At 46.3% G+C, this 27,985-nt stretch overlaps 1 protein-coding gene across 1 annotated transcript in view; it reads right to left on the bottom strand.

Moving 5' to 3' along the window:
- Positions 1-2,214: 2,214 nt before the first annotated feature.
- NOX5 (NADPH oxidase 5) overlaps positions 2,215-27,985 on the bottom strand; it is a 92,337-nt gene continuing 66,566 nt past the window's right edge. Inside the window, exons 2-17 of the mRNA XM_032764349.2 lie at positions 26,948-27,071; positions 26,318-26,468; positions 24,121-24,331; positions 21,456-21,690; positions 19,639-19,792; positions 17,775-17,950; positions 16,482-16,664; positions 15,140-15,272; positions 14,005-14,147; positions 12,384-12,545; positions 10,579-10,623; positions 8,629-8,753; positions 7,675-7,759; positions 6,109-6,208; positions 3,243-3,409; positions 2,215-2,572 (exon numbers count right to left, since the gene is read on the bottom strand). Coding sequence (XP_032620240.2) covers positions 2,441-2,572; positions 3,243-3,409; positions 6,109-6,208; positions 7,675-7,759; positions 8,629-8,753; positions 10,579-10,623; positions 12,384-12,545; positions 14,005-14,147; positions 15,140-15,272; positions 16,482-16,664; positions 17,775-17,950; positions 19,639-19,792; positions 21,456-21,690; positions 24,121-24,331; positions 26,318-26,468; positions 26,948-27,071 — 2,326 coding nt within the window. The 3' untranslated portion in view covers positions 2,215-2,440. The remainder of the gene's footprint in view (positions 2,573-3,242; positions 3,410-6,108; positions 6,209-7,674; positions 7,760-8,628; positions 8,754-10,578; positions 10,624-12,383; positions 12,546-14,004; positions 14,148-15,139; positions 15,273-16,481; positions 16,665-17,774; positions 17,951-19,638; positions 19,793-21,455; positions 21,691-24,120; positions 24,332-26,317; positions 26,469-26,947; positions 27,072-27,985) is intronic.

The raw sequence follows: 27,985 nt of genomic DNA, 5'->3' as shown, positions 1-27,985 counted from the left end.
CTGGAATTTCTCAGATTCTGGGTTGTCAGTTTTTCACCAAAAGCCAAAAAAAGTAAAAGAAAATTTTCAACAGAAATGGGGGGGGGCGCGCTGAAAAGGTTTGGTCTAAATTTTTCTTAGGGGAAAACAATAATAATTCCCCAACCAGCTCCTCTGAACACAGAGATGGGCTCTGGCTGCCATGTTCACAGCTGCATCTCGGGCTGGACTTTCCTAAAGTTCCCAGGATGTCACGGTCCCATGCTCAGACCTGGGCTGCAGTCAGAACTTCCCCCTCTGAGGATGTTGGGGGATGAGACCTGAGATTGGTAGTGGGGCATTATTACACAAAAGGAGCATTCAGAATGGAAACGCCTAGTGGCAGCTTTCTGACACTTTCACAACCATGTGAGGAAATCCACTTTTTGATGTTGCTTAAGCACCAAGCTTTTCAGCCACCAAACCGTTTGCAACCTCACATGCAAATTGAAACTGACCAATGATGGTCCAGCATTTTGTGCTCAAAGAGTTTTGAGCATTTAATTTCATGCTGAAAATGTTACAAGCCCCACCCAGAATCCTGAACGAAAGAGGCTCACTCAGCTTTTGCGAAGTACGTTAGCCAATGGCTCCCGCAGCCTCCTTATGTTTCTGTGTCTTCCTTTTCTCTTGCATTTCTCCTGGCTTTGGTTGCACCCCTGCGTTCCCTGGGAATGACCGAAATCTCCCCAAATTTGAGTGGTCTCCCTGAGGCGTAGCCAAGATGGAACCAAGTGTGCAGAGTAAAGCAGTGACATGGTCCTGCTGGAAAAGGCTAACAAGCTGAGTGATGACAAAACTGCAACTAACTGCCCTAAGAGCAAACAAACTGCTTGTCAGTTCATGCCTGTCTGGGCTCTAAGAACAGGCATTTTCAGGCTTTGTGCTACGATGTTCTAAACTAGCCGAGTGGAAGAAACTCTAATTCATGCTTTGATGTCGGTTTGGACACAGACAAACAAGCTTATTTACTCCATCAGGCACTTAACCCACTCCTAAAGTGCCGACGGTGAGCCCTCAAGATCAGAGCTGCATCTCTGTGCTCCCCGCTCAGGCTGAATCGCACACTCCTCAGACCAAGTTTGTTCTTCACACTTGTCTGTCTGCTAAGGCCACTTTGTGCACACTGGCCTGAGCACGGCCTGAGATGCTCTGCAGAGATTTCTCCTGCCCAAGAGAACTCTCTGCTCCACTAAATCTGTCAGAGGTGGCTGTGTTGCGGGGTGTGTGTGGTGGGCTGCAGATGATCTACGGGTGGGATGGAGCTCTGCGACGACTGATCCTCCACTAGCATAAGGTAGCTTTGCACAGGGGCAACTCTGTCTTGTGCCCGGGCCACTCGACTGTAAACCAGGCTTCCTATGGCCACTGCTCTTCACTATAGAGAATCTGGCCAGTGGGTTATTTTCTTGTAATGTTTCTTATCAGCCAAATGATAGTATTTAGAGATAGGCCAGAGCCCTGGACCCTGGACCTCTGGGGGCTCAGAAGCCAAACCCTGATAAAGATTTGAATTTTGTTCCCAGGTGGAATCAAAAGCCTGGCACTGAAAATCCCCAAACGGGGGCACCTGGACTCTGGATGTGTATTTTATGGCTTACCCTGTCTCTGCTGAAAGCCAACAATCTCACTAGGTCGCCTCACAGAACTGTAGGTGCTGGTAAATATTTTGACTCCACAGAGCTAGACTGAGTCAGAGTCAAATAAAAATATCCTGCTTTAACCCCCAGGTACTAGTCTGAAGGGACACAAATGCTCAAGCATCAGGGCACAGCCTAACTTTTAAGTGACAGGGGTCAGAACAAAACTTAATCTGCGAGCAGGTTACTCCATAATTACTCCCTTGGGGGTTTCTTGCACCTTCCTCTGAAGCACCTGGCACTGGCCACTACCCGAGGTGGGATACCAGACTGGATGGAGAACTGGGCTGATCCACCCTGGCAACTCCCATGTCCCTAGTCCTTTATGAAGGTCTGTCCATAGCTATCAAGGGGCGGTAAACTCCTAGAACTGGTGCTGACCCACCCTCCCCTTAAAGTTTCCACATTTCCTCCCCAAAGTAGGAGCTTTATTCTTCATGATGGGGGCATCCTACCCCAGTTGCACGCTATGCACATAAGAGAAGCCAGAGTGATTATTTTTGCTCAGACTGGGACTCAGCTGGAGATGCTGGACAGCAGGTTCAGCTGAACACAGACATGATTTATTTATGGAGCATGTTTAGACAATGCTTTGGGCAAACACGGTACATTTCCCCACATACAATCAGAAAAGAAGGTAAAGAAAGCTCTTTTGTAAGTATGATGCATGTGCCAGCAATTACAGAAGCAAATACCCACACTACACTATAAAATCACCTGCAGGAAGAGGATTCTAAACATCTCTCTCCAGGAGAAAGGCAGCAACAGATAGAAAGAGACTATTAAAAATTTTCTTTGAAAAATCTGAAGTTGAAGTGTTCACAGTGAGCCTTGACTACCTTGGCAAGAGCTGGAGACCCACAGAAGAAGACTTGGACTTTCCCTTTATTTTCCTCTGCCATCTTGTGGAACACCTGACACAACACAAAAGCAGAGAGGAGAAAAGAACAAGGTGAGGTCTGTTTTAGCATCTCATGTGAACACCATTATCGTGCCCTTGGTTCACTAGATCTCTTCCACCACAAAGCTAAGCAGGTGGCACAAAGCACCACCTAGGGAGGTTCCTTTCATGGTGGCCGTTAACAATTGCTAGGGAGGGTGGCTTGTTTCCTGGGCATGGATAAGCTGATGACATAACATAGTCTTAAACAGTAGACATGAAATTTGAAGCTGCCATCAAAGAAGTCCCATAGAGTTCCCACTTCAAGAGCCACCAGAAACCCTGGCTCCTCAGGCATCGTTTTCAGCTCCGTGCTCAAGCAAAGCTCCCGTTGACTCTAACAGGAACCTGCCTGGTTGAGGAGGCAGAGATTGGGCCAGGAGTCCCAGACTGTCAAGTATCAGATGCATGCATCTGACGAAGTGGGTATTCACTCACGAAAGCTCATGCTCCAATACGTCTGTTAGTCTATAAGGTTCCACAGGATTCTTTGCTGCTGAGGCCCAGACTGACCACACTGGCACCCTTGTAAATACACGCACCCCATTGACTACACTGGAGTTACTCCAGCATTACCCTGCTCAGGGTGCTTGTGGTGAGTGCACACAGAAGCAGTTTGTTACTTGGGTTTCAAGGATCGTTACCTTGCTCCAGTCAGGGCGGCCTGGTTGGGTTCTGGTCCTGAGTCCGGTGATAGAGTCTTTCTTTTCCTTCTGAGCCAGCAGATCTAAAGCCATCTGCAGACCAATAGCCTTCATATCGTTCTTACTAAGAGCTGAAGTCATGTACATGTGCATCTCTAGAAAACGGCCTGTACATTTGTCATAAATAGATAGGTAAGGTAAGGGTTAAGTTTCTTTTACCTGGAAAGGGTAACCAAACACCTGACCAGAGGACCAATCAGAGAACTGGATTGTTTAAAGTCAGGGGCGGGAATTTGTATACTCGGGTCTTTTTTGTTTTCTCGGCTGTGAGTAAACAAGGTTTCCTCCTAACCCTTCTTTATTTCAATATTATAACAAGTCTGTGAGTAAAAGGAACCCCAAAGCAATTTGGCTATGCAGGAGCTTTGGGTTGTACGAATAGATGTGGATGGCTGTGTCTTGTTGTTTTCTCGGTTGTGAGTTAACAAGCTTCCTCCTAACTGCATCTTATTTCCAAGGTCTCCTACACATCTGTGAGTCAAAGGAACCCCCAAAAGCATTCGGCTATGAGGACTTTGGGTTGTACGAATAGATGTGGTATATAGCCTCCCGTCCCGACCTGGACTTTAGCGTCCCACCATCTGGTCCTGTCCAACCTGGACTTTTGCGTCCAAATCTGGGGGCTTACTGAAACTCCCCGCTGCCACCATGTGGTAATTAGCTCCAGTCCCAGACCTGGACTTTAGCGTCCCCATCTGGTCCTGTCCCAAACCTGGACTTTTGCGCTTCCAAATCTGGGGGCTTACCTGAATCCGCCAAAGCCTCACTACCAGCTTGGATATATCTCGCTGCACAGATCAGAATTGATGGGGCCTGATCGCCTTTCCTCTCTCTGGTGTCCCCAGCCTCCCTTGGTGGGACACCAGATTTCCAAATCTCTTGATGCTAAAGCAGGGGAGAAATCCCTTCCCTCCTCCTTCCCAGGCTTTGCCAGAAACCGGTTTACTCTGCTTCAAGAGATAGCGTTCTCTGCCTCAGGACAATTGGATGCAAAATACAACAGCTTGGCTTTGCCTTTCCGTGCTGCCTTCCGTGAGGGAAGACAGATACTGATACAAAGGTGATTCTTTTTTCCTTTCCCCGTAGCTGCTTTTCCCTGAAAGCAATAGGGAATAGCCACGCCTGGCTTTTCCTTCCCTTTGCCTCCTAGGAAAAGAAACTCCACACGTTTTAAAGAAAGTTTATATAAAAAAAAGAAGAAAATATAAACATAATCTGCATTAAGAAACTCAATAACAGGCTCTTGCTTATAAGAAAATATGAGAAAAGTCTGATTTAAAAGATAGCCCGATTAACCAGTCCACCAATCCACATCCATGTAAATACAACCCTAAAGCTCACTCTAGCCGAATTGCTTGGGGTTCTTTCGTACTCACAGATGTGTAGGAGACCTTGGAGATAAGCTGCAGTTAGGAGAAGCTTGTTAACTCCAACCGAGAAAACACAAAAGACACAAGCTCCACATCTATTCGTACAACCCAAAGCTCCTCATAGCCAAATTGCTTTGGGGTTCCTTTGTACTCACAGACTTTTGGTATAATTTTTGAATAAGAAGGAGTTAGGAGGAAAACCTGTTTACTCACAGCCGAGAAAACAAAAAAGACCCCGAGTATACAATCCCACCCCTGACTTAAACAATCCAGTTCTCTGATTGGTCCTCTGGTCAGGTGTTTGGTTACCCTTTCCAGGTAAAAGAAACTTAACCCTTACCTTACCTATCTATTTATGACAACATTCAAGGGAAAAGCAGAGTGTCAGCTGAGCATCTGGAGTTCAGCTTCTTAATGCAGAATTACTGACCGAGGCAGGCTCAAAACACATTGCCACTGAAACCTCAGCTAGGAGAACACCTGTCCCTGGGGAAATAGGTGGAACGACATGTCACTTCAACCAGACAGACTCTCTTTTGGTCTGTACACCAGCCCGATGTTCTAGGCCCCCTCCTCCAGGTAGGAGAGTCTCCCACCAATTCACAGACTCCCAACTGTGTCTTCCTCATGTTGCTCGTGCAGAGAAGGTGCTGCCTCTGGAAGTGCAGGCTGTATGTGGTTGGGACACATTATCAGAAGAGCAGCAGCAGCTGTAGCACGAAGTAGCAAAGCAGGATTATTTGGTGCCAGTGCCCAAGGCAGCTGAGGCTTCCCACCCAACCATTCGCACAGAGTTCTCCTGCCAGGAGCGGGCCAGTCCAAGCAGGGGAAGGAGTGTGGTAGCAGCAGTAAGACTAAGGGTACCTGGGCTACATTTAAGTCTGGCCCAGGAGTTCCCTCCTGGTAAGGACCTGCCGAGAGCCTGTGGAACGTAGCCTCAGTGAGCTTTGATGGAGCCAGGATTGGGACACAATGGCTGCAGTTCATAAATCCCCCTCCAGCTGCCTCTTTTCCTGTATTTGCAGATGAGCCTATCACAAGACAATAGGGACAATGCAACATTCTACTGTGTTACTAAAGACACTTGCACTCTGCTGTGGGGCACGTGTCACGGAGGCTGAGGTCAATACAGGGTCGGCGCTTCCATTTAGGCGACTAGGGCACCAGGATTTGGAAGAGTGGCATTTTGCTGCCCTCAGCGGCAATTCGGCGGCGGGGGGTCCTTCCGCGCTCTGGGTCGTCATCGGCAATTCTGCGGCGGGTCCTTCACTCGCTCCGGGACCCACTGCTGAAGTGCCCCGAAGACCAGGAGCGCGGAAGGACCCCCGCCTAGGGCGCCAAAAACCCTGGCGCTGCTCCTGGGTCAATAGTATTCATACATGCCCACTGGAATGGGTGAGGGAGGAATTCACTAGAGCCACCTGGCTTCCACTTACCTTCCAGTTCCTCATCAGCCTGGTCCATTTCCAGCTTAGTGAGCAGGCTGACAAACCACTCAAAGGACTTCTGGTCTCGGTTGATCCAAATGAAGTCAACCTGAAAGCACAGTTTTTGCTTTGGTGATAGTGAGTACCAAACTACGAATCAGTTGACTTGTTGGTGTTTGTGCCTTTTAGAGCACCAGAAGCCCCCTCTTTGCAGACTGGCAAAGTGACAAGGCCCCAGTCCCCAGCGGCTCTCAGTCACAATAGACTAGGGATAAACAGGCTTGAGACATAGCCAGGTTCTAATTCTGTCTCTGCCTAAGCCTTTATACCATGTTCATCACCATGGGATCTGGTGAAGGCGCAGAGTCCCACAGATTGGGCCAGTTCAGCCTGAGCAAATCAATGTAGCTTCACTTATTCTACTGGGGCTCTGCCAACTTATGCCAGGTGAAGTCAGACCCATTGCCTGGGGGAGTGGTGTATTCAAACCTGTATTAAAATTGTAAACTATCACTTTTAATTTTCAGGGGTTTCCCTGCTACTGCTTGCAGGCATGAGAGGTCTATAGGGAGGCATGCTATCTGGGAGCAGCAGTCAGTCTGCAAACAACCAGCCTAGAGCAAGGTGGGGTAAACTGTCCTCGCTGCCTTAGGGAGCAGCCTGCTTTGTCTCTCTCTGTTCTGGATTCTAAGAAATAAAGTTGTGTTACACTGTAACCTTTCAGAAAGAGTATTTTATGTTTCTATCTAATGCCTCTGTCTGTATGCTGTGAACATAGCTCTAGGGGAGTGGTGTTTGGGCATTTATTATTTAGTAAGGATGTATCTGAGTGCAGGACAAGGGTCTGGAGACCTCTTGGCAGAGGTGCATTGAAGAACCCAAAGACCTATAAATGATTGGATGGTTTATACCTCTTACATTATTGTTACAGTTACAACATAGGTGCCAATGGTTTCATTATGAATCTGTTGGCATCCCTATTATAATCAACTGCAGTGCTTCCAAAGGTACATTAGCCCCTCTTGACTTAAATGGCGCATTATAAGCCTCAGCCTGAGGCCAGGTGTACACTACCACTAACTTTGGTATAAACTTACATCACTCAGAGGTGTGAATAAGCCACCCTCCACCTCCAGCAATGTAAGTTGCACCGACCTAAGCACTAATATGGACAGCACTATGACATAGCTACCATCTCGCGCGGAGGTGGATTTGTTATACCGATGAGAGAGCTCTCTTCCATCGACCTAGAGCATCCTTACCAGACCTGCTACAGCAGCGCAGCTACATCAGTGCAGCTGCACCAATGCAGCACTTCTAGTGTAGACAAGCCCTGAGATACAGTTTCTGCACCAAAACGTAGTTTTTATTGCATTTCAAAAGTTGGTGCAGTAGTTAGACGTTGGTAAGCCAGCAGATCCTCGGACAACACAACGTGGGGCTCTGATCCGGGAAGTTGCTCTGCCCAGGAGCCCACTGCACAGAGCAGGTCACAGGATTTCCATCAGATATTTTCTACCAGCAGTCAGGTCATCGATGGGAAGCTTAGAGTTATCCCTATAAGTAGGAGCTCACCTTCCTAAGCTTCATTTCATCATCCTTGAGGCTCTCACACCATGAATAGCCACAGCAGGGATTGTTTTGTTTTCTCATGCGAAATCTAGAAGAATGCAACACAACCCACATGTGGTAACAAGCACTGTCATGTCAGCTCTTTAGCACCCCAGCCACCCCCTCCCCCCGCTCTCAGTAGAGAAAACTCTCCTTAGAAAGTCATTAGAGCTGGGCCACGTTTTTCCAAAATTCTAAATTTCAACCATTTTTTTCTAGTGTTCACCTTTCTGACCAGCTCTAGAAAATACCCTTATTCAGCTTCTTTGCAAACTTTCTGTTCGAGTGTCAATCTTCAGTGTAGTGTCTGTCAGTTTGGAAGGACGAATTTGGTTTTAGGAACAACTTTTCACCCACGTATAAGGACAAAGTCCTTAATATGTCAGGGGGAAAGGACAATCTTGTGGCGAGATCACTGGACTGGCTCAGCCACAACCTTCGTGTCTGACCTCAGGCGAGACACCTGATCTATGCTGGGCCTCAGTTCCCATCTGTACAACAGAGATAATAGCAGTTCCGTACCTCAGCAGGGCCCTTGTGAGGTTAAAATCCATTCAATGAACGTAAACCCCTCAGCTAACAATACCTAGTTCTTACATAGCATTGTTCGCCCACAGATCTCAAAGCGCTTTCCAAAGGACATCAGATCATTATCCTCATTTTACAGATGGGGAAGACACCGAGGCAGAGGTGCCTTGTAAAAGGTCACCCAGCAGTCCAGGGGAGAACCAGGAATAGTGTCCAACTAATATGGCGATGAGGTCTAGATCAGCTAGAAAAGAACTGACCTTGAATGTAACACATAGCATGAATCTTGAAATCACTGAGTGGCTTTTACTTGGCAATGGAAGAAAAATTCTGCCTCCGTGGGTTAGTATTAATTCTACTTACAAAGCCTTAAAAAGGTACAATGCCAACCTGTACATGATGCTCTGCAAGATAGAGGCAAAGGGAGTAATGCCGATTCCAGCGCCTACCAGCACAGCATGTTCCGAGGTGAAGATCCTTCGCGTAGGTGTCCCATAGGGGCCATTAATATAGCACTAAGAGAGAAAAAAGGCTGCAATTTGGAGACACACAAGATACATTTGCTTCAGTTTCACAGAGATGCTTCTCATTTTTTTTATCTAAAATAACCCTGCATTGGCAGGGCAATGGATAAAAGCCTAGGGTCTCACCCTGCATTTTTTGCACAGCCAAAACACCCCCTGAGCTCAATAGAGGATTCAGGATTGAAGATCAGCATCTTAATGGAGCTTCTCTGCCTTAATGGAAGTAGATGACTCTACGACCCACAAGGCAAGTGCTCAGCACCCAACGTGGCCTCAGAAATGTGGTCATTTCTTTGAGGGCCTAGCTGAGATTGATTTGAAACTCTGGCGTTGATGTGGGTGCTAAGCCCTTCTGAAAATCCTGGCCACTGTGCTCCTGCACCTTAGTGGAAGGCAGGCAAGTCGGGGAGCTCAGTTCTCAGCCTATGTCCATCACTGTAACTCCGTGGGCTCCCGTGGAGCTTTGTTGTTTTACACCCGCTGGGGATCTGGCCTGGGATTTTTTTCTGAAAAATGTTTCAATTGTTTTAATTATTTCTCTTATTTCCAGCCCAGCGGCTTAGACAGTGTCCAGTCTGGCTGCATAACATGAGCTAACAGAGCTGTAACTGTAAGATTTAATAGCACTTCAGCTCAGCATCGCTGGCAGAAAAGATGGACACAAGACGCTTTCTGGGGGGTTCTCCACCTGCCCAAAAATTCAGGGAGAAAACAATCAACTCAAACATTGCAAAGTAATTGTTAGGTTGGCTTTTCAGCCAGAAACAGTTGCACTTTCTCTGTTTGGTGTAGACGTGGGGCCGGGAAAGTGCTCTGGCACCAGCCAGTCACACCCCACACCAGGGCCATCCTTACCCATATGCAAACTATGCAGCTGTGAAGGGCACCAGGAAATCTGGGGCACCAAATTGCCCCAAATTTCCTGGTGCCCTACGTAGCTGCATGCTGCTCCAGTGGCCAGCCTGACTCAGCGAGCCAAGAAAACTGCCCCTGCCCCTGCTCTGCTCCTCCCCGCCTCTTCCCCAAAGTCCCTGCCTCTGCTCTGCCCCAGCCCCACCCCTACTCCACCGCTTCCCCTGAGGACTGCAGCAGGGGTCGGGGTCGGGAAGTGAAGCGACCCAGACCCAGCCTGCTCCATGCCACCAGCTCATGCTGGAGGGCGATTTCCTTCCTGCCCCCCAACCCTGCTCCTGCCCCCAACCAACCTTGGGCACAGCCCCCCACCCACAGGAGGCTGCGTAGGGCACCACAATGTCTAGGAATGGTGGGGCCCATAGTCAGGTGAACAAGGAGGGGAACCTGAGAGAATAAGATTTACTTTAGCCCCAGGGTGGCACTGCGTGCACACGTAAGGACTACTTACAAGAGAAAGGATTTACAGGCCAGAGTCCTACTGCCCTGGCTGGCTGGTGGGTCTTGCCCATGTGCTCAAGGTCTAACTGATCACCATATTTGGGGTCGGGAAAGAATTTTCTCCCAGGTCAGATCTGCAGACCCCTGCGGGGTTATAACCTTGGGTCATGGGTCACTTGTAGGTTTAAACTACTGTAAATGGTGAATTCTCTGTAACTTTAAGTCTTTAAACCATGATTTGAGGACTTCAGTAACTCAGCCAGAAGTTAGGGGTCCACAGCAGGAGTAGGTGGGTGAGAATTTTGGCCTGCAATGTGCAGGAGGCCAGACTAGATGATCACGATGGTCCCTTCTGATCTTCAAGTCTATGAGTCAATGATCCTGCAACTGGCTCTGGGGTCTGTTTGCCCAGAGCCAGCTGCAGGGGAGACGCCTTAACCAGCCACACAAAGGAGACTCTTACCTTGATATTACAAACTCTGTGATTCTCACTCAGCTTGGCAGAAACCTGTTACGTAAAGAAAACCATGTTACCAATAGTCAAGCAGATGACATTGTCCTCAGAATTTATTCCGTCTTGAGTATTAAAGCCACCCATACTCTGATGCACCCAGAGATCACCCGGTAATACTTATCTCCTTCTTTCCAGTTTTTCCAGATTGGCGGAGACATTTATTTGGGTTATATCATTTCTGACCTAGTCATTGCACCAGGAATAAGTCAAACACAGTATTATTTTAGCGCTGCAAGAGTCACTTTCAAGGTAGGTGGCTATATACCCATTCTTCAGAGAGGGACAACATAAAGTAAAGGTTTTGCATTTACAGTCCACATTAATAAAAATTATCATTATCCAAAATGGGAAGGCCCATAAGTTTAGGGGGAAGATTTTCAAAGGCATTAAATCTCACCGAAGATGTCTGTGTAAATTATCCAGATTGTAATTGAATCAAAGGTTGATTCAAAAATGTAATTATTCAAATTCCCACAAATCATGCCTTTGTACGGCATGGGAGGGAATAAGAGATGTACACGAATTTTGATCAGATTGACAATGGTAGGAGGATCTCTGCTAACCGAGAGAAAAGATAATAGTTCAAGAGCAACAGGGAGAGAAACTCATTAAAAATGGTGCATATAAATTCTTTATCTGTAATGACTGCTCCTTCAGCTGTGACAGAATCAATATCCTGAGAGCTTTTCATATCAGATGATAAAAGCCAGTAAACGTGGCTCTCCAACTTCCTAACATTAGTATGATTTCTGACTAATTTTGCTTTTTTTTCCCTGTTAAAAAGAGATCGTGTGACTCTTCGCTGATTTTAAAATGACTTCCTGGTCTGTCTAAACTGGTCCACTAGTGACTACTGCATTACCACACATTTCAGCTTTGTAGAGGAATCTTTTCTAAAATTCACAATAAGAAATTCATTATTAAGCCACAGTAGCAAACACTGATAAAAAGCACAAACATCATCCACTGTCTGCCTTTGTATTTTCTCGACAAAGGACAAAAGGTGAATGTCAATGGGAATTGTATGTGTACACCCATCAGAGATGATCAGGATTTGGGCCTTCATCCAGCTCACACTTATGTATGTGTTTTAACAGTAAACACATAAATAGTTGCACTGAAGTCAATGGGAATAGTCAGATGCTTAAAATTAAACGTGTAGGGTTGCAGGACTGGAGCCTTATCTACCACTCAATACAACTTGGACTACATCACCCAGGATGCACCATGGTTTCCCCTCTTGCTGAGCCACCACATGCATGACAGTGCATGGGAGCTGTGTCTGGCTATGGAACCCAGCCAGAGTGGAGAATGGGGATATTGGATACCCAAACTGTAACCCTCCAGGCGGCAATTCCACATCAACTGTTTTACTTTTTGTGGCCAAAAACCAAAGACGCTGGATTTTTTGGATATCCAGTTTTTCAATGAAAAATAATTTTTTTCAACCAAAACAGATACTTTTAGCAAAAAAAATTTAAAGTAAAAAAAAAAAAATTCAGTTAAATATATATATATATATATATTTGATGGAAAGATTTTGACCAGTCCTATTGATTCCTGAATGCAGGCCCCCAATGGCCAGCATTTACACGGTCCTCTCCTCTTACTCATCTGCACTTATCCTAAAAGGGCTCATTCATGCCACCCAGACCCAGCCCAGATGGGGATGGTCCAGAGCCACCTGAACCCAGTAGGCCCGGAAGCATGTAATCAATGGTAAGTTGTCTAGCCAACAAACGAACGGCCTTTACTTCTCTGGCGTGCGGGCTCCCTTCTTCATCCCTTCTGGTGACAGTGAGGTCAGCAGGTTCACAGCCAGGGCACCTGGTGGCTTTGTAAGACGTCAGTTCAATTGTTTCATCCTTACTGGTGGCTACTGACGCCTCCAAACCAGATGAGCAGAAAAGATGTTCCTAGAGCCAAATTCACAGAAAACACTGTGAGCCATGGCACTGAGAGAGATGAAACTTTCTTCTCCTTATTGACAGGAGCTATTTGATCCATCTAGGGCTTTGCTGCTTAGGCCCCACGGCAGAAAACAACTCGAACGAGGGTTAAAAAATGTGTTGGATCATGTGGTAGTGAGAAAGGAGGTAAGAATGCCCAACTATTTCATGAACTGTAACTAGACATGAAATGGTTGGGCATTCTTACCTCCTTTCTCATTGCCCATATTACAGGGGACAATGTCCAGGACGCAGATCTTCCTGCTTTTCTTACATGCACAAATCTGATGCCACATAGGCAGCTGAATGTCACAAGAATCGGAGAGCAGTGAGATATAGAACCAGATCCCTAGCTCATGTAAACTGGTGTAGCTCCATTCAAGTCAATGGAGCTCTGCAGATTTGCACCAGCCTGGGGTCAGTCTTATTTTTTCTAGAGGGAGTGTTTCCTAATGGCTAGAGCACTGGACTGGGATGCTGGAGACCTGGGCTCTGTGCCCAGCTCTGCCACTGGCCTGCTGGTTGATCTTGGGCAAGTCACTTCATCCCACTGTGCCTCTGTTTCTCCTTCTGTAAAATGGGGAGAATGGTACTGCCCTCCTTTGTAATGCACTGCAATATCTGCTGATGAAGAAGCACTGTATAAGAGCAAGGGATTATTATGAGGCCTTTCAGATAATGGCCTGGTCTGTTTGTTTCAGGTTTCAGTACCACTCTGCTCCTTTCCAGTCACCACGAGCATGTAATTCACTTTCCATCTTGATGGTTTTTATTTTAGATTAGAGAAAATCAGCAAACTCATAAAGAATAGATCGAAAATCCTCATGAGAGAGCAGTGTGGGGGACTCCAACCTCCGCCCAGGAATGCGTTACAACCCTATCCCTCTGCTGCACACTTCTTGTATGTACCCAGAAGCCTGGATCGGACCTACAGCACACATGCTGTTTGAGAAACAGGAAGTAGGAATAACTCTACAGGAAGACACACAATTCCAATCCAAAACGTAGCAGTGACTGTCCCAGGTGAAGCAGCCGATACTGAACTCTGGGGCGTGTTTTAATGAGCTAGCAGAGCCCTCTGTATGTCTGATACTAGGACATCAGCCTGAGAAACCCAGCCATTTCTGATTCCGCAAGCAACGGGCTTTGGGGTTCCTTGTAGCAACAGAATATTCTTACTTTTTTGGGTGTGCTCAACAGGAAGAAATGAATAGCCTCCGCACAGGGCAATATGCCAGGATAAATACAGGCAGGGCCCCTCTCCCATGCCAATGCCAATGTCACCATCCCCAACTGGCACTGCCTAGTGGCAGCAGCAGCAAGAAATATGGTACCTACCACATTTCACAGAAAAGCAAACTAAAGGGCACTCCTATTTTAAACTACAAAAAGTGATTCATAAAAATAATCCCCGTCCATGACAAACCTGGGTCCATTTGTGGTACCTCTGCTTTCTTAGATTTCCCATTAGCCGTTTAGGCTCCTGGCTGAGTGGTTCAGGCCTCCTGAAATATTCATAGAGTCTGTTGGTCCATTGTCCTCGTGATCTTATATGCAGCCAGATGGTATCTGTGAAATGAAGGCAGACGATGGTGAAATAAGAAAGAGCCTTGTATAAATATTCTGATGAGGGAATCATACAGCTGGACTGAAACTTTCTCCAGGCAAGAAGCAGAGTGATATATTTTTAAATCAACGGGCCTAGTTAATGTCTCGGTTACACCAGTGAAAATCTAAAGGAATTTCTATTAAGTCCAGTGCAGTTACCCTGGACTTCCTGGAGAACAGATTTTGGCCCAGCATTTAAATTAAGGCTGAATTCCAAGCTTTCAGAAATACCAGAGGGAGTAACAAGGAAAGCTAACCAAATAAATGCTCTGGCCATTTCAATTAGGTCAGTCATCCAGTATATCAGCTGCAGTCGCAGAATCCATACATCAGATGACACATGTTATCCCTAATATAGTCAGCCCCTTTCTGAGAATGGAATACACAGCAGTGTTTCTCTAATTGCAGGGAAATACATGATTTGGAGAAGACACGTTTTTCGCCCTTGATTTTGCTCAGAGAAGCCACATTTCCCATGATTCCACACAAGGGGGAAGGGCAGAGCCTCAAAGCAGATGGAAATGTTCCCTTTTATCAGGGATAGGGGAAGCAGAGGTTGGAGGCAGCTGCTGTGAAGTTATGCCCATCTGCTTTTTCTTCCAGAAGTGTGGAGCTCGCGTCTGCTGGGCAAAGGTGATGAGGTGGAATACAAGTCCCAGCTCAGCACAGGGAAACCAGACACCAGACTGGCAAAGAGCTTCCTTTCTCATGTGATTAAAAAAAAAAATAAACACACACAGCTGCTTCTCGGCATGCCACAGCTAGAGTGCCTAATTAAATGATTCTTGGATATTGAATCAGTTGCTTCAAATGTAGCCCGTTTGCTGCAAAATCTCGCTGCACCATACCAAATGGTCTCTATCTGCTATTTTATCATTCTAGCCTTTTTGTAAGTAACCATTCCGATTAAACAGCAAAACGGCGCAGTTCTGGCATCCAGTATAAACACACACCTTGTTGTTCAGGAGCGCTGCTAATGGTGAAAGGATGCCACTCGTACTTCGCAATTGCTGGGATATTTAGGTAAATATAGTCTCCAGGCTTGTAGTGGAAAAACTGCGGTCTCTTAATCACAAGATGAGTCACCTGGATTGAAATGAAAAGCCAAGAGGGCGAGAATCTCTCTGCACACAGGAAAACCCTGCAGACTGTACGTTATTCTAAGCTTTGTCCACTGGCATAGCTTCTCCAGAGCACAACAGCCTCCAATTTTGTGCCTGCAGTTTTGAGCATGCAAATACCTCTGGGCATATTTTACAGCATGCAGATGTCTAGCTACCTCTCTGTTGGCACAGCCAGGCCCCATCAACTGCAGAGGTGTGACCTATATCTGCTCCAAGCCTGCTTCCATGGAGAGAGAGGCCTTTGGGAACGGGTGGCCAAGCACTGGCCTTTGTGTCAATGTTTGCTGAAAAGGTCCTAATAATGCTGACAGAGGATTGCACCATACAGATCGTTTCTTTATCAGACCAGTCAAGATGCAGCTCAAGAGAACGTCTTGACTGGCCAAATACTGAAGCATGATTTTGTGCCATTTGTTGTGCTTTTCACATTGGCTTGTGAGCAGTGACCCAAAAGAAGGGTCTTTAGACTCTTTAGACACTTAAAATCGATTAATGAATGCTCTGGGCTATATAACATAAGGACCACTCTTGCATCAGATGAAAGAATAATAACCTCTAGCTCTTAGCAGCAGATCTCAAATCACTTTACAAGAGAATCAGTATCCACATGTTACAGAGGAGAAACTGAGGCACAGAAACTGGTCAAATGTCTGGTGAATAGAGACAGGAGTTGAACCCAAATCTCCTGAATCCCATGCTGGCGCTTTACCTACTATGCCACGCTGCCTCCCTATTTGAGCATTGCCATTTCTATTTTCCATGAGTCTCTGGAATGCTGCCATTCCAGCACGCTGCCATAATACACAGTAGACAATCATCTGAGTTTGTCTTTTTAATACCTCTTTTGTCTCACTTTTCCCCTGGGTCACTTAAGAATAGTTGTTATTATACATTGCTTTTCACCAGAATCGCAAAGCACTTTACAAATGCCAAAAGCTCTCCCGTGAAGTGGAGCGAGGATTTTTATTCCCATTTTAGGGAATAGGAAAGTGAGGCAACGAGGGGTGAAGCGACTTCCCCAAGGTCATGCAGCAAGTCAGCGGCAGAGCTAGGAATAGACCCCAATAAGCTCGATTTCCAATTCTTTATTTCACATCTCACCCCAGCCCCAGCGGTATTTTTAAAACGTATTCTCATAAGTGAGTGTCTTTGGATCACTTTGGGAACAAACCTTCGATGGCAGGAGGTTGATTTCCACAATGTACAGCCCCCCCATGCGTGACACAGCAATGCCAATTGTCTTCTCCACCACGAACAGAAATCCAGGAACCACAAACCATTTCCAAAAATTAGGCCCATGGAGGACTAACAACGCCCAGATGAAGATGTAGGACAGGTGAGTCCAGTAGAAGACCTGCAGGTAACAGTAATAAGGGATCACTGGATCTACTGGACTGTCATGGGTGATGAATAGTAAGAGAGACTAATGAGGGCAGTGGTGGCAAAAGATGCAGCCCAATTGTGGCTGTAGTTCAGGTAAAGTGTCACTAGTTTTCCATCATTTCTTTTCGTTGTTATTTCTAGGCACCAGATACAGTAAGCTCCCACTCGGCTTTCCAGTCCAGCCAACAATGGCCGTGGACAGGTATGAGAAACCAGTCATTCTTAGCAGTAGCTCTCAGTTATACTGGTGTCAATGTGGAACCTTCAGGGACTTCAGCGTTGCCATTCCTGGCCAACACAAGAGTAACTGAGGTCAGAACCTGCCCCAAGAGGCCCCTGAATTTATACAGGTGTAACTGAGAGGAGAAACTGAGGCCCTATTGCAGTCTCAACATTTCTCCATTTCACTTGAAGAGGCAAATAAGCCTAAGAACCATGTTACCACACAGGCCCGCATGGAAGAGGGCACACTACTTCTGTGGTACTGGGGGCCGTGCTTCCCAGACGGAGAGTCTGAGTGGGGCTCTGTGAAGATCTGATGGTTGTGCACAGGAAGTTGGTGCCAAATACAGAGTAAAGCAAAGCCCTTGTAAGCCCCTAAAGCACTGAACGCTCATCTGTGTTGAGCGGCTTTGCAGACAAGGAGCCAATTCCTGTACTAACCGCCCCCATGCAGTCGGATGAGAGTTCTTAACTTGGCCTTGCAAGGGATGTAATTACCTGAGTTTGTCTGAATTGCTGGGTTTTATTTCTTAACCCATTAAAGTGCTTTGTTCCCCACCCATCCCCTGCCCTTGTGAGCAGGTTTTTCCTGCTGTCTTTCTACGTAGGAGTTTGGCTGCATGGGATTCAGTTAAATGACCCTCTAAGATCAGCTACCAGTTTACTCAGTGCCGCATGGAGAGGGACTAACATGTTCTCATTGTGCTGCAACTGCAAGCTCTGTGGAAAGAAATGCATGAAAATGACCCTGGCAGAAAAGGGATGCAGAATGGGAGACACTGGCGCATATATGACTGCGCTGTAATGAAGGGGGAACAAACAAAACCAAACGCCACTTGCAGGGTGCAGTGGGGAGTACCTCAAAATGGCCGCTTTTCCGGACAAAGGTGCTGGAGCAAACTAGCATCACGCAGATGAGGAGCTGCAGTGCAATCCCAGTGATCGAGGCGCTCCCGTGAATCCAGCCAATCCCGGGCCGAGTGGTGAACAGATATTCCCAAAGCGCGGGGCGATCCTGGGTCTGAGTCAGCCTGACTAAACACAGAGAAACATGGGGCTGAGGAGCAGCAGCGGCCAAGGGGATTAGTACTTTCCACAGGAAGTACAGGATCAACAAGGGGATACTGAGCATCCCAGTGTGGCCCTGAACTCCTCAGAGCTGAGGTCCCTGATCTGTTCATTTGTCTGTAAAATGCCACGCACACCTTGGATGCAGTGTAACTCAGAGATACATAATGAAGACCACAACAAGTGGCCCACGTACCAAGGTCTCCCAAAGAGTAATATTAACCCTTCTTCGACCAAAAAAGCTTTGAGGGCAATGGAATACAACGCAATCCTTTCCCTTACTGGGCTGTGGTCCTGGGACCCCATGGCACTAAACCTGTTTTCTTTGTCTTGGAGCCAGCGTTCCAGTTGCAATCATGTCTCCTTTCTTTGTTTTTATTAATAAAATATATTATTTATGCAAAAAAGCCAAACTACCCCCCACCCTCCCACAAAGTACCTCAGGGGTGCCCTTATAAATCAGCGGAAGTTGAAGTCAGGATTTCTGACTGATTTGTCCTAAAGCAGGATCATATTCCACAACTCACTCCAAACATGAGTTGTCAGCAGGGACTGAACCCAAAACCTTGAGCACTTGAGCTACAGAGAAACTCCATTAGCTGGTAACAGTAGAAAGCTCTTAACTTCATATCAGGGGAAGCCACTAGAGGGGAACAATGCACAATGAACCAGTGGATTACGTACAGCTCCAATCCCTTCCTGACTCACATACACTTCTACCTTAGTTGAAACCTTACACAATTAGCAGCAATGGGAAGAGTGAAAGTAAAATGCTGAGCTGATCTTACAAGCGACACCTGCCTTAAATCCATTGAAAGCTGAACCCTCCCTTCAGGAATATGGAATCAATTTTGTTCCTTCAGTCTCACCATATCTCATTAAAGGCCTGCTCTTGTTAAATGTATACATCTTCTATGCCCCCCATGCCCTCCCCCAGATAGTCCTTAGAACCCCCCTCTACTTTAGGACATGCTGGATCAAGCTTTACATTTCTTCCTCTTTTCTTACACCCTTTGATGTGCAGCTAAATAGTTCAAAGGCTGACATTTAAAGAAGCTTTATTATTGATATCCAAAATGACTGGGGCAAATCACACCTCAGAGCTATTGTTTTAGGATCTCTGCAGACTCAGGCAGATGTTGCTACATCAATTACACTCAGGGCAGTTCCTCGTATCAGAGCTATTGTCTCAGGATCTCTTTAATTCAGGTAGAACAAGGCTACACTGATTATCCAAGAGTCATGTTTTGAACGGTTTCTTTGCAACCATAACATGTAGGGACCAACTTTTTTGTTAAATAAAAGTTCAGACCCTGGAGAACAATGAAGAGGTTTGTCTGCACCCTGCTGGTTGGTCCTTCACATGCTCATTCCCCACTCTCTAGAGGGTGCACCCCATTCTTTAGGAAATGCTGCTTTATCAAGTCTGTATTAAATGTAGATTTCAATCCTTGGTTTTTTAGTAGCTGATGTTCTTTATAGTTAGAAGGGTTGGCATTTTCCATTTTAATAACTGATGGGTTTTCCTCTTTAGATCACTCAAGATTTGCAGGGTACGTTAGAAGAATGGTTGCATGAGCAAAGCATAATGCAAAAAGAAGAATCATAGCAATTATTGCATGGGGGTATGGGAAAGCAGAGGATTTACTACTCACCAAAGTTCCCCACATGTGCTCCGGTGTGAACTGCTGTGAGAGCCCCCACCACATACCCCACAAGCTGGTGGAAGATGACGTTTTGGTCTAGTGGGAAAACTTTCGCAACCCAGGTAGCTCGCAACCACGTCAGGCAACGGCGCAGCATGAGCACCTTTGAAAACCAGATGACAGTGACAGTCATGCCTCGCTGTTACAGCCCTTTCCATCAGGACACAGAGCCATTGAATTTAAGGCCAGATCATCTGGTCTGACCTCCGTGTATCATAGCCCCTAGCTCCACTCAACACACTTACTTCAAAGCCCTTTGCTAAGGTGAGTGAGTAACACCATCCTGACAGGACAGAAGGGCAAACCAAGACCCAGAGATGTAAAAAGACTGGCCCAGCATCACAATCAGGACTTGAACACAACTCTCCTGGGTCCCAGCCCAGTGATCTTCTCATGGGACCATCCTACCCCCCTTTCCCTTTGAGTAAAAGCTAAAGGAGGCTGGAGGGATGTCTGTGTGCTGGCTGCTCTGGGGCGAGGCCGGGCCTGGTTTTACTTGCTCTTGCAGAGCTCATATCCTTCTTCCTGTTTGTTATTCTTTAACTTTTTATTTTTAACTTCAATGGTCTGATTCTCTGAAATATTCCCCAGCGAGTGACATGACCACACGTTCCATTTTCTTATTTCATTAATAACTTGGATAATGGAGTAGAGATTAGACTTATACAATTTGTGGATGACACCAAGTTGGGAGGGGTTTCAAGCTCTTTGGAGGACAGGATTAGAATTCAAAACAACCTTGACAAATTGGAGAAGTGGTCTGAAATCAACAAGATGAAATTCAATAAATACAAAGGCAAAGTACTTGTCTTAATGATTGCCAACATTTGCCCTTTTGAACATAAGCAAAGCAAAACTGCTGAATGCCCCCATGGAAAAAACAAGCATTACAGCAAGAATCCTCTCTCCTGAGTGCAGCTGCGGTGGAAGGGAATAACTGGCCAGGTGGTACTACTGCTGGAAAGAGTCTGGGGGTTGGAGTGGATCACAGATTGAATGAGAGTCAACAATGTGATGAAGTTGGAAAAAAGACTAATATTCTGGGATGTGTTTAGAAGAGTGTCAGATGTAAGACTCAGGAGGAAATTGTCCCTTCTCTACTCAGCCCTTGTGAGGCCTCAGCTGGAGTTCTGCATCCACCTCTGGGATACAAGGAAGGATGTGGACAAATTGGAGAGAGTCCAAAGGAAAGCAACCAAAATGATCAAGAGTTTAGAACCCCTGAACTGTGAGGAAAGATTAACAAAACTGGGCATGTTTAGGCTTGAGACAAGACGTCTGAAGGGAGATCTGAGAACAGTCTGCAATATGTTTAGAGCTGTTCTAAAGAGGACAACGATCAGTTGTTCTCCATGGCCACTGAAGGTAGGACAAGAAGTAATGGGCTTTATCTGCAGTAAGAAAGATTTAGGTTAGATATTAGGAAAAACTTTCTACCCATAAGGGTAGTTAAGCTCTGGACCAGGATCCCAAGGGAGGTTGTGGAATCCCTGTCACTGGAGGTTTCTAAGAACAAGTTGGACAAACCTCTGTCAGGGATGATCTAGGTCTGCTTGGTCCTGCCTCAGCACAGAGGGCTGGACCCGATGACCTTTCCGGGTCCCTTCCAGCCCCACATTTCTACGATTCCTTGCTTCACTCTTCTAGAGCGCCTGCCATGCAAGCACTACCCTCAGCCCCTTGTGACACCTGATTCACGAACCCTCCCACAGTGCTGGGAGGGAGGTGTGACTGTCCCCATCTGCCAGGAAAGGTGCAGGACTTACCCCAAGGAACGTGCAGTTGAAGTTCAGACACTGCCCGCAGCCTTTTGCCACCAAGACCCAGCCCCCGAGAGGCGCGTGCTGCAGAGCAGCCAAGGTGAAGAGGAGGGTATTCAGGCACAGGTAGCCACCCATGAAGAGCAGCTTGCTCCTGTTGTTGTGCCAGTAGGCTGGGGTTAAGTAGCGCGGCGTGTGGCTCTTCTGTTTGACTGTCGGGGGCATTAGCCAGTTCGCGGCACTGTTGGAAAGGGAGAGAACATGAAGGGAAGAGGTTTGTTACAAAGCAACCAGCTCCAATGCTGTGCAGCTGTGAGAAGAGCACTGGGAAAGGTGTGGGAGGAGGTGGCCCTGCACCCACTCTCCAAGGGGAACTCCCAGGGGTGCCACTGGCAACAGCTGCAGGATGCTCTCCTTTGGGCTTCTACTGCAGACAGCATTCCTGCTGGTGCAGGCCCCCGAATCAGCACATATTTCTGCCCATGGCAAGCTCCTTTCCCAACCAGCCTCCCTGCCCCCAGACTTTACACTTCCATATAATCCATATAAAACTAAGTCCCTGGCCATACCATCAAACAGCCTCCAGCTCCAGCTTACAACCAGATGGATACTAACCCATCCGGATGGGTCATCAAGCAGGGGGCAGCTGTCAAATACATGGGCAGTGTCCCAGACAGGGCTGGAGGAGGCTTGCAAGATGTGGACGCTTGTATAGCAGCAGCGGCTGCCAAGTTTGGGGCTCTTCAGTGGCCTTTGTGGGGAAGTCATGACAACACGTTTGCTACAAAGCTGCAGATCTACGGAAGCCCAGTTACATCAACTCTGCTGTATGGACGCGAAACATGGGTGCAGAGGAAGGCTGAAGGTCACCGGATTGACGTGTTCAATTCTCGTTGTCTCCTGCTCCATGTCAAATGGCAGGACAAGCTCAGCACCAGGGATATTCAAAGACAAACCCAGCAACCGCCTCCATCAGCGGTTTCAGCGGCTTGGCTGATATGGACATATTATTAGAGTGGAAGATCAATGAATTCCAGCGTGTATGTACCAAGGGATGCTGCTACACGGCCTGTGACCATGAGGGCACCAAAAGCTTCAACGGTGCAAAAATATCGCCAGTGCTGGAGAGAAACCGAATATACAATCAGACCACCTTAAAAATCTTGCCAGAGATCAATCTGGGTGGCACTAGATTTGCAAGAAGGCCATGTCCCTTTGGGACTTGCCAAGATGATGATGATGACTCTATGCCCTCACATGTTGGTGCTGGTCTTCCTCCGGGCTGCAGGGAACAGACTGCAGCCACTTTGCACCACCTTGAGCGTATCATACCTCTGGAACCCTCTGGATGGACTGAGAGCAGTAACAGCACTATAAACTCTGGGTGCATTTGGCCTGAACTCTTGGTTTACTGACTGGAAAGTCCCCTGGGCTACTCTGCTCATGCAGTGCACTACTGGCTCCTAGATGAATCAGGATCGGTGGAGGAGGATTTGGATAAAGTTACTGGAACATAAACCCTCCTTCCCATGGGCTGACATGGCCACAAAGGTGGGAAGTGGGAGCCCACCATAAATGGACAGCTGGAGGCACCCTGAAGTCCCAACTTCTTGAAGCACAGAAAGTGGAAAGGAAGCTGTAAGCCACTAACAGGAGGAAACCAAATAGGTGAAGATGACCTGCCTACATCATTCCACAAAGCCGGAGAAGGGTCAACATCCCTCACTTAATGCTGATTAGGTGGAAGCAGGAGATTCGCCATATGGAAATAAGAGTGAGAGGTATCCCATAAGGCTCCTCACATTCTGAAGACATCTCCACTGAAGAATCAATTGATAGAGGGGCACTATCCTGAAAGATACTGCTACCCTCAGCTCTCGGTGGGCCTTTAATTGTACAGATTAGGAGGAGAGTCAGTTGTGACGTCTAGAACACTACAGTATTTTTCTCTCTTTCACATTCTGATGGTTCACATGGCAAGACTCTCTCCTGGCCTCTTCTCCTCCAGGCAGAGCATTTCAAAGCACACAACAAGCAGCATTTCTGAGGTGTTATCGCACTCTTCATTTCATCAGGGGATGCTCACAGCACCTCGCAGGAGATGCGCAGGATCTTAGGCCCTTCATTTTTAAACGTCATTGCCCTGTCCTGATTGTTAGTCCAGCACTGAAGCAGCACAGAAACTGGTGTCCGGTTTCTCATACTGGGCATCTGTAAGCGAGTGTCACAAAAACATGCCAGCTCGCAGCTAGGTGGCAGCTGCCAGCAGTAGACTCAAGCAGACCAAGTTTGTGTAGCTGGAAAACAGCAGGGAGAGTGTCTTGCCCTGTGTATGTTCAAGCAGCCCTGCTGTGGACAGAAGGGATGCAGCTTCCTTTAAGTGAGCTGTTTCTCAAAAATCACCCCCAGGCCTTGGACGGGATCCCAGGCCTCATGCTCTCCTGATGGGGAAGGATTTGGTAGATACGTGAAAGAGGGACTCTTAATCGCAAAGGGAAAAAATAAAAAGGACCCATCCGCAGCTAGGCCACTGTGAGCATAAATGATATTGAAGGAGCCTGTGAAATCGGGGAAGAGCAAGGTGCTAACAAGGAAAATGCAGTTCTAATATATGGCGCTGATTAGGAACCCAGAGAGCCCTGTTAAAGCTATTATACTAAGGATAAAATACCTTATGGTTAAGTTCTCCATGACCTCTGGAAAGCGTTCGAGTTCCTCCCTGAGTTCCTCAAAAGTGATGGAGCCACTGTTGTCTTTGTCTGCTGACTCAAAAAGAGCCAGTGTGAGGTCGTCCAGTTTCTCCTCTGGCAAAGATATTGTGCTCTCCTTCAGACATGATTTCAGGACTGTGCGCAGTTCATCCGGGTCAATGGAACCACTGCCTATGGTGAGCAAGAATTTACATCTGATACAGATGAAAGTAATAACACATTTGTTCCTGTGTTACCGAGACAACAGAAGGATATACAACTGCTAGTGAACTGGTTTATGAAAACTCTGGGTGCTTTTAGTTTTATCTTCCCTTTGTATACAGAAACAGGCTTCCTTCCTTGAACTCAGGATTTTCATTGGGAAATTGTGCCCTGAGGGTAAGGTTGGCTAATTGTTGATAGATTAGGGGGAAAAATGGTTTAATTTACATTAAGTAATGAGTGATCTACGTGAAACAACTATTTTGAGAGTGCAAATTACAATCTTGATTGACAGTTCACCATTATGAAATCCACACAGACATGCTTAACTGGCTGCAAAATGTAAAGACAAATTAGCTTGGAAAGTGATTTGGTTCTTAGTTTTGTGGCCAATCCTTTAAGCTCAATTAGGTCAGAGCAGAAAATACTGGCAGGGTAGAACTGGGATGTTTATTTTGCTGATGTTTTCACTTTTCCTAGTCTGTAGATAAACCAACATTTCACATGTACCAGAATTTCAATATTAGACCAAACAAAAAAGCATGACCCTCAAAACTAAACCTCTTCGCAAATTTCAAGTTGCGGCAGATATGTTTTGCAGTCAGATCCCCAGCTTAAAACCTGCCCCTGTGGCTTTGATCAAACCATTCACTATGAATAATATTTGCGAACAAATACTTTTTGTTATTGTCTTTAACTGTACTTGTTCTTCACGGAGTGTGTTTAAATACCGTGTAGAAATAATTAAAATAGTCATTGGTGCAATCAGTCCATTAATGAATCTCTTTCTGTGTGTACCGAAATCAGAGGTGTGACTGCAGCATGTAGACATCCCCAAGCTGGCTTTCACATAGCTCACGCCAATAACAACAATAATGGTGCTCTGGCAGCATAGGCTAGCCACCTGAATACACATCCAGAGTCCTGCATGGACTTGTACAGCCTGTGCACTTGTGGCTTCACTGCTAATGATGGGAATGGCTACGCATGCCACAGTCGCACCTCTGATTGCGGCATAGGCAGACCCTTTCTCTCTGGCCCAATTCATATTTAATTATTTATATAGAGTGGAACAGCTCCAACAAGATAGATTGGGAGGGAGTCTCCCCATAGTCCAGTGGTGAGAGTACTCACCTGGGAGGTGGCAGATCTGGGTTCAAATCCCTGCTCTACCTCTAGCAGAGTGAGGATTCAAATCTGGGTCTCCCACATCCTGGTGAGTGCTGCAGCCACTGGGCAATGAGCTAAAAGGGGGTTGGCTGGACCCACCTGCCCTGGCTGTATTCTGTATGGGCTCCAATCCATTAGATGTGCTCTAAGGTGATCTCTGAGCACACCAACCCAATCAGGCCCCACAAGTGAGCTAGAGGAAGGAAGGTCTAGTTTGGGGCTGAGGTGTGAGTGAGGTGCTGAGTCGCTTGGCAGTGTCAGAACTGAGGTGGCTGTGTGTGTGTGTCCCGAGACAGAGGTATCGAGGGACCTTTACGAATGGGACTTAGGCAGCAGCTCTGATGATCTAACATTTGGACTTAGGTGCCTAACACAGCAGTGAGGTGTGTAAGTCCCCCTTGTAAATCTAGCCCTAACGGCTTGGCTCCTCTCTAGGGTAAGAACATACTGACATAGGACTTACAACTGGAGCTAGTTTAATTGCTGCCTTTTAAGGGTATTTTTGAGACCTTCATCACAGATGGGGAAGATTGAAAAGTCACGAAGTTAAGCTTAATAGATGGTTTAGAAGTATCCATTCCCAATGCATCTCAGCCAGACTGATTTAATTCAGGAAGAGAAGTCTATGCTGTGCTGGAAGAGAACAAGGCTGGCACTATAGAATATTAGACAATGGCTTCAATTGAGTGGTCTAAATATCTGCCAACAGACGCACTCTCATGCTCAGGACAGCAGCACTGATATCCAAATGACAAGTGGGGATAAGTAAATTCTTCACAATCTTACCATCTACATCGTAAACTTGGAAGAGGAATCTTAGCTTGTCTGTTTCGTCTCCATGTATGAGAAGGTTCAAGGCTTTGAGTAACTCATCTAAACTAATGGTTCCACTCCCGTCAGAATCAAACAATGCAAAGAACCTCTCAGCGAAGAAAGACTACAGAAAGGAGAACAAATATTTCAACAACATTTGAGGGGTACTCCTTGTAAACCCAAGCCAGAAGTCTTCTATTAACATCAATGGAAATTTTGGCTTAGTAAGGGCTGAATATGATGGTGATTAGCAACCTTACAAAAAACTAGTCAGACAAAAAAACTAAGACTTAAAGATTTAGCCCTTGTCTTTCACCTGTGATTTTGGTCACTGCTAACAATACACGAGTGCTGTGTCAATCAAAGCTCTTTGTAACCCTTCGGCCTTAGCCCCTTCATTCTATTTTGAAGCTTCACTATTCTAATTAAGACAGGATAACAACAGACCACAGACCCATTTTAATCTGCCAGTGCTGTTCTGCACTAACTAGTGACAAATGGGTGAAGTCTAATAATACTCTACAGTCTGAGCTCACATCTGGCTACTGAACAGAAACACGGCAGATCATCAGCCAAACTCCCCCCGAGCCCCAAAGAACTTGCCTCTTTCACTTTCAGAGCAGTTTTGAATTCTTCCAAGTCAATCTCTTTATCTTCTCCAGCGATGCTTTCAAACTGCTTCGTTACCCACTCAAGCCATTGGGTGTCATCGTCTATATTCATTGTGCTAGGAAATAAAAAAAGACACCGTTAAACACTGTCATTTCAACTTCATGTTAACTGTTCAGCTTTAGAAATGCCTTATTAGGCACATTAGAGAGACAAGATGGCTGAGGTCATATCTTGTATTGGACCAGCTTCTGTTGGTGAACGAGATGAGCTTTCAAGCTTACACAGAACTCTTCTTCAGCTCTGGGAAACTCAGAGGGTCACAGCTAAATACAAGGTGGAACAGATTCTTTAGCATAAGTATTTAACACTCATTATAAGAGCCCATTCAAGGGGAAGTCGTCTGTTAACAACTCTCCAGTCATAGGACAAAGAAGTGGGGTTAGCAGTTTACAGATTGTTGTTATAAGCCATAAATCCAGTGTCTCTGTTCAGTCCATGATTTTTAGTGTCTAGCAACGTTATAAATCTACGTTCCCAGGCACATCTTTTGAAGGTATTGTGCAGCTTTCCTTTGAGGACAAGGCCTGAGAGGTCAGATATGGAGTGACTGTTTTGTGAAAGGTATTTGCCCCTGGGTGTTTTTCTCTTGTATCATTTATCTGTGTGAGGATGATTATCTGGTTTCACCCACATAGTTGTTATTAGGGATCAGACAGATAGCAATAAGGGAACTGTTTGGGTTTGATAATGCTTTGGGAATTATATTTCAATATCTTGCTATCATTGGTGTTTCTCCCAAGCCTCTGTTAAAACAGCAGGTACCACTGTCCAGCCAGTGCCAGTCTCCCCTGTGTCCAGACACAGTTTCTTCTCCTTACAGGTGTCATAAACAGATAGCTAAGGGTTAATGTTTCTTTCACCTGTAAAGGGTTAACAAAGGGAACCAAACACCTGACCAGAGGACCAATCAGGAAACCGGATTTTTAAAAGCTCAGGGGGGGAATGTTTGTGTGTGTGTCCCTTTGTGTG

Source organism: Chelonoidis abingdonii, chromosome 9 (assembly GCF_003597395.2).
Source record: "Chelonoidis abingdonii isolate Lonesome George chromosome 9, CheloAbing_2.0, whole genome shotgun sequence".
NCBI lineage: Eukaryota > Metazoa > Chordata > Testudines > Testudinidae > Chelonoidis > Chelonoidis abingdonii.
The sequence above is the reverse complement of the archived record's forward strand: the minus strand, read 5'-3'. Positions and strand labels throughout refer to the sequence as shown.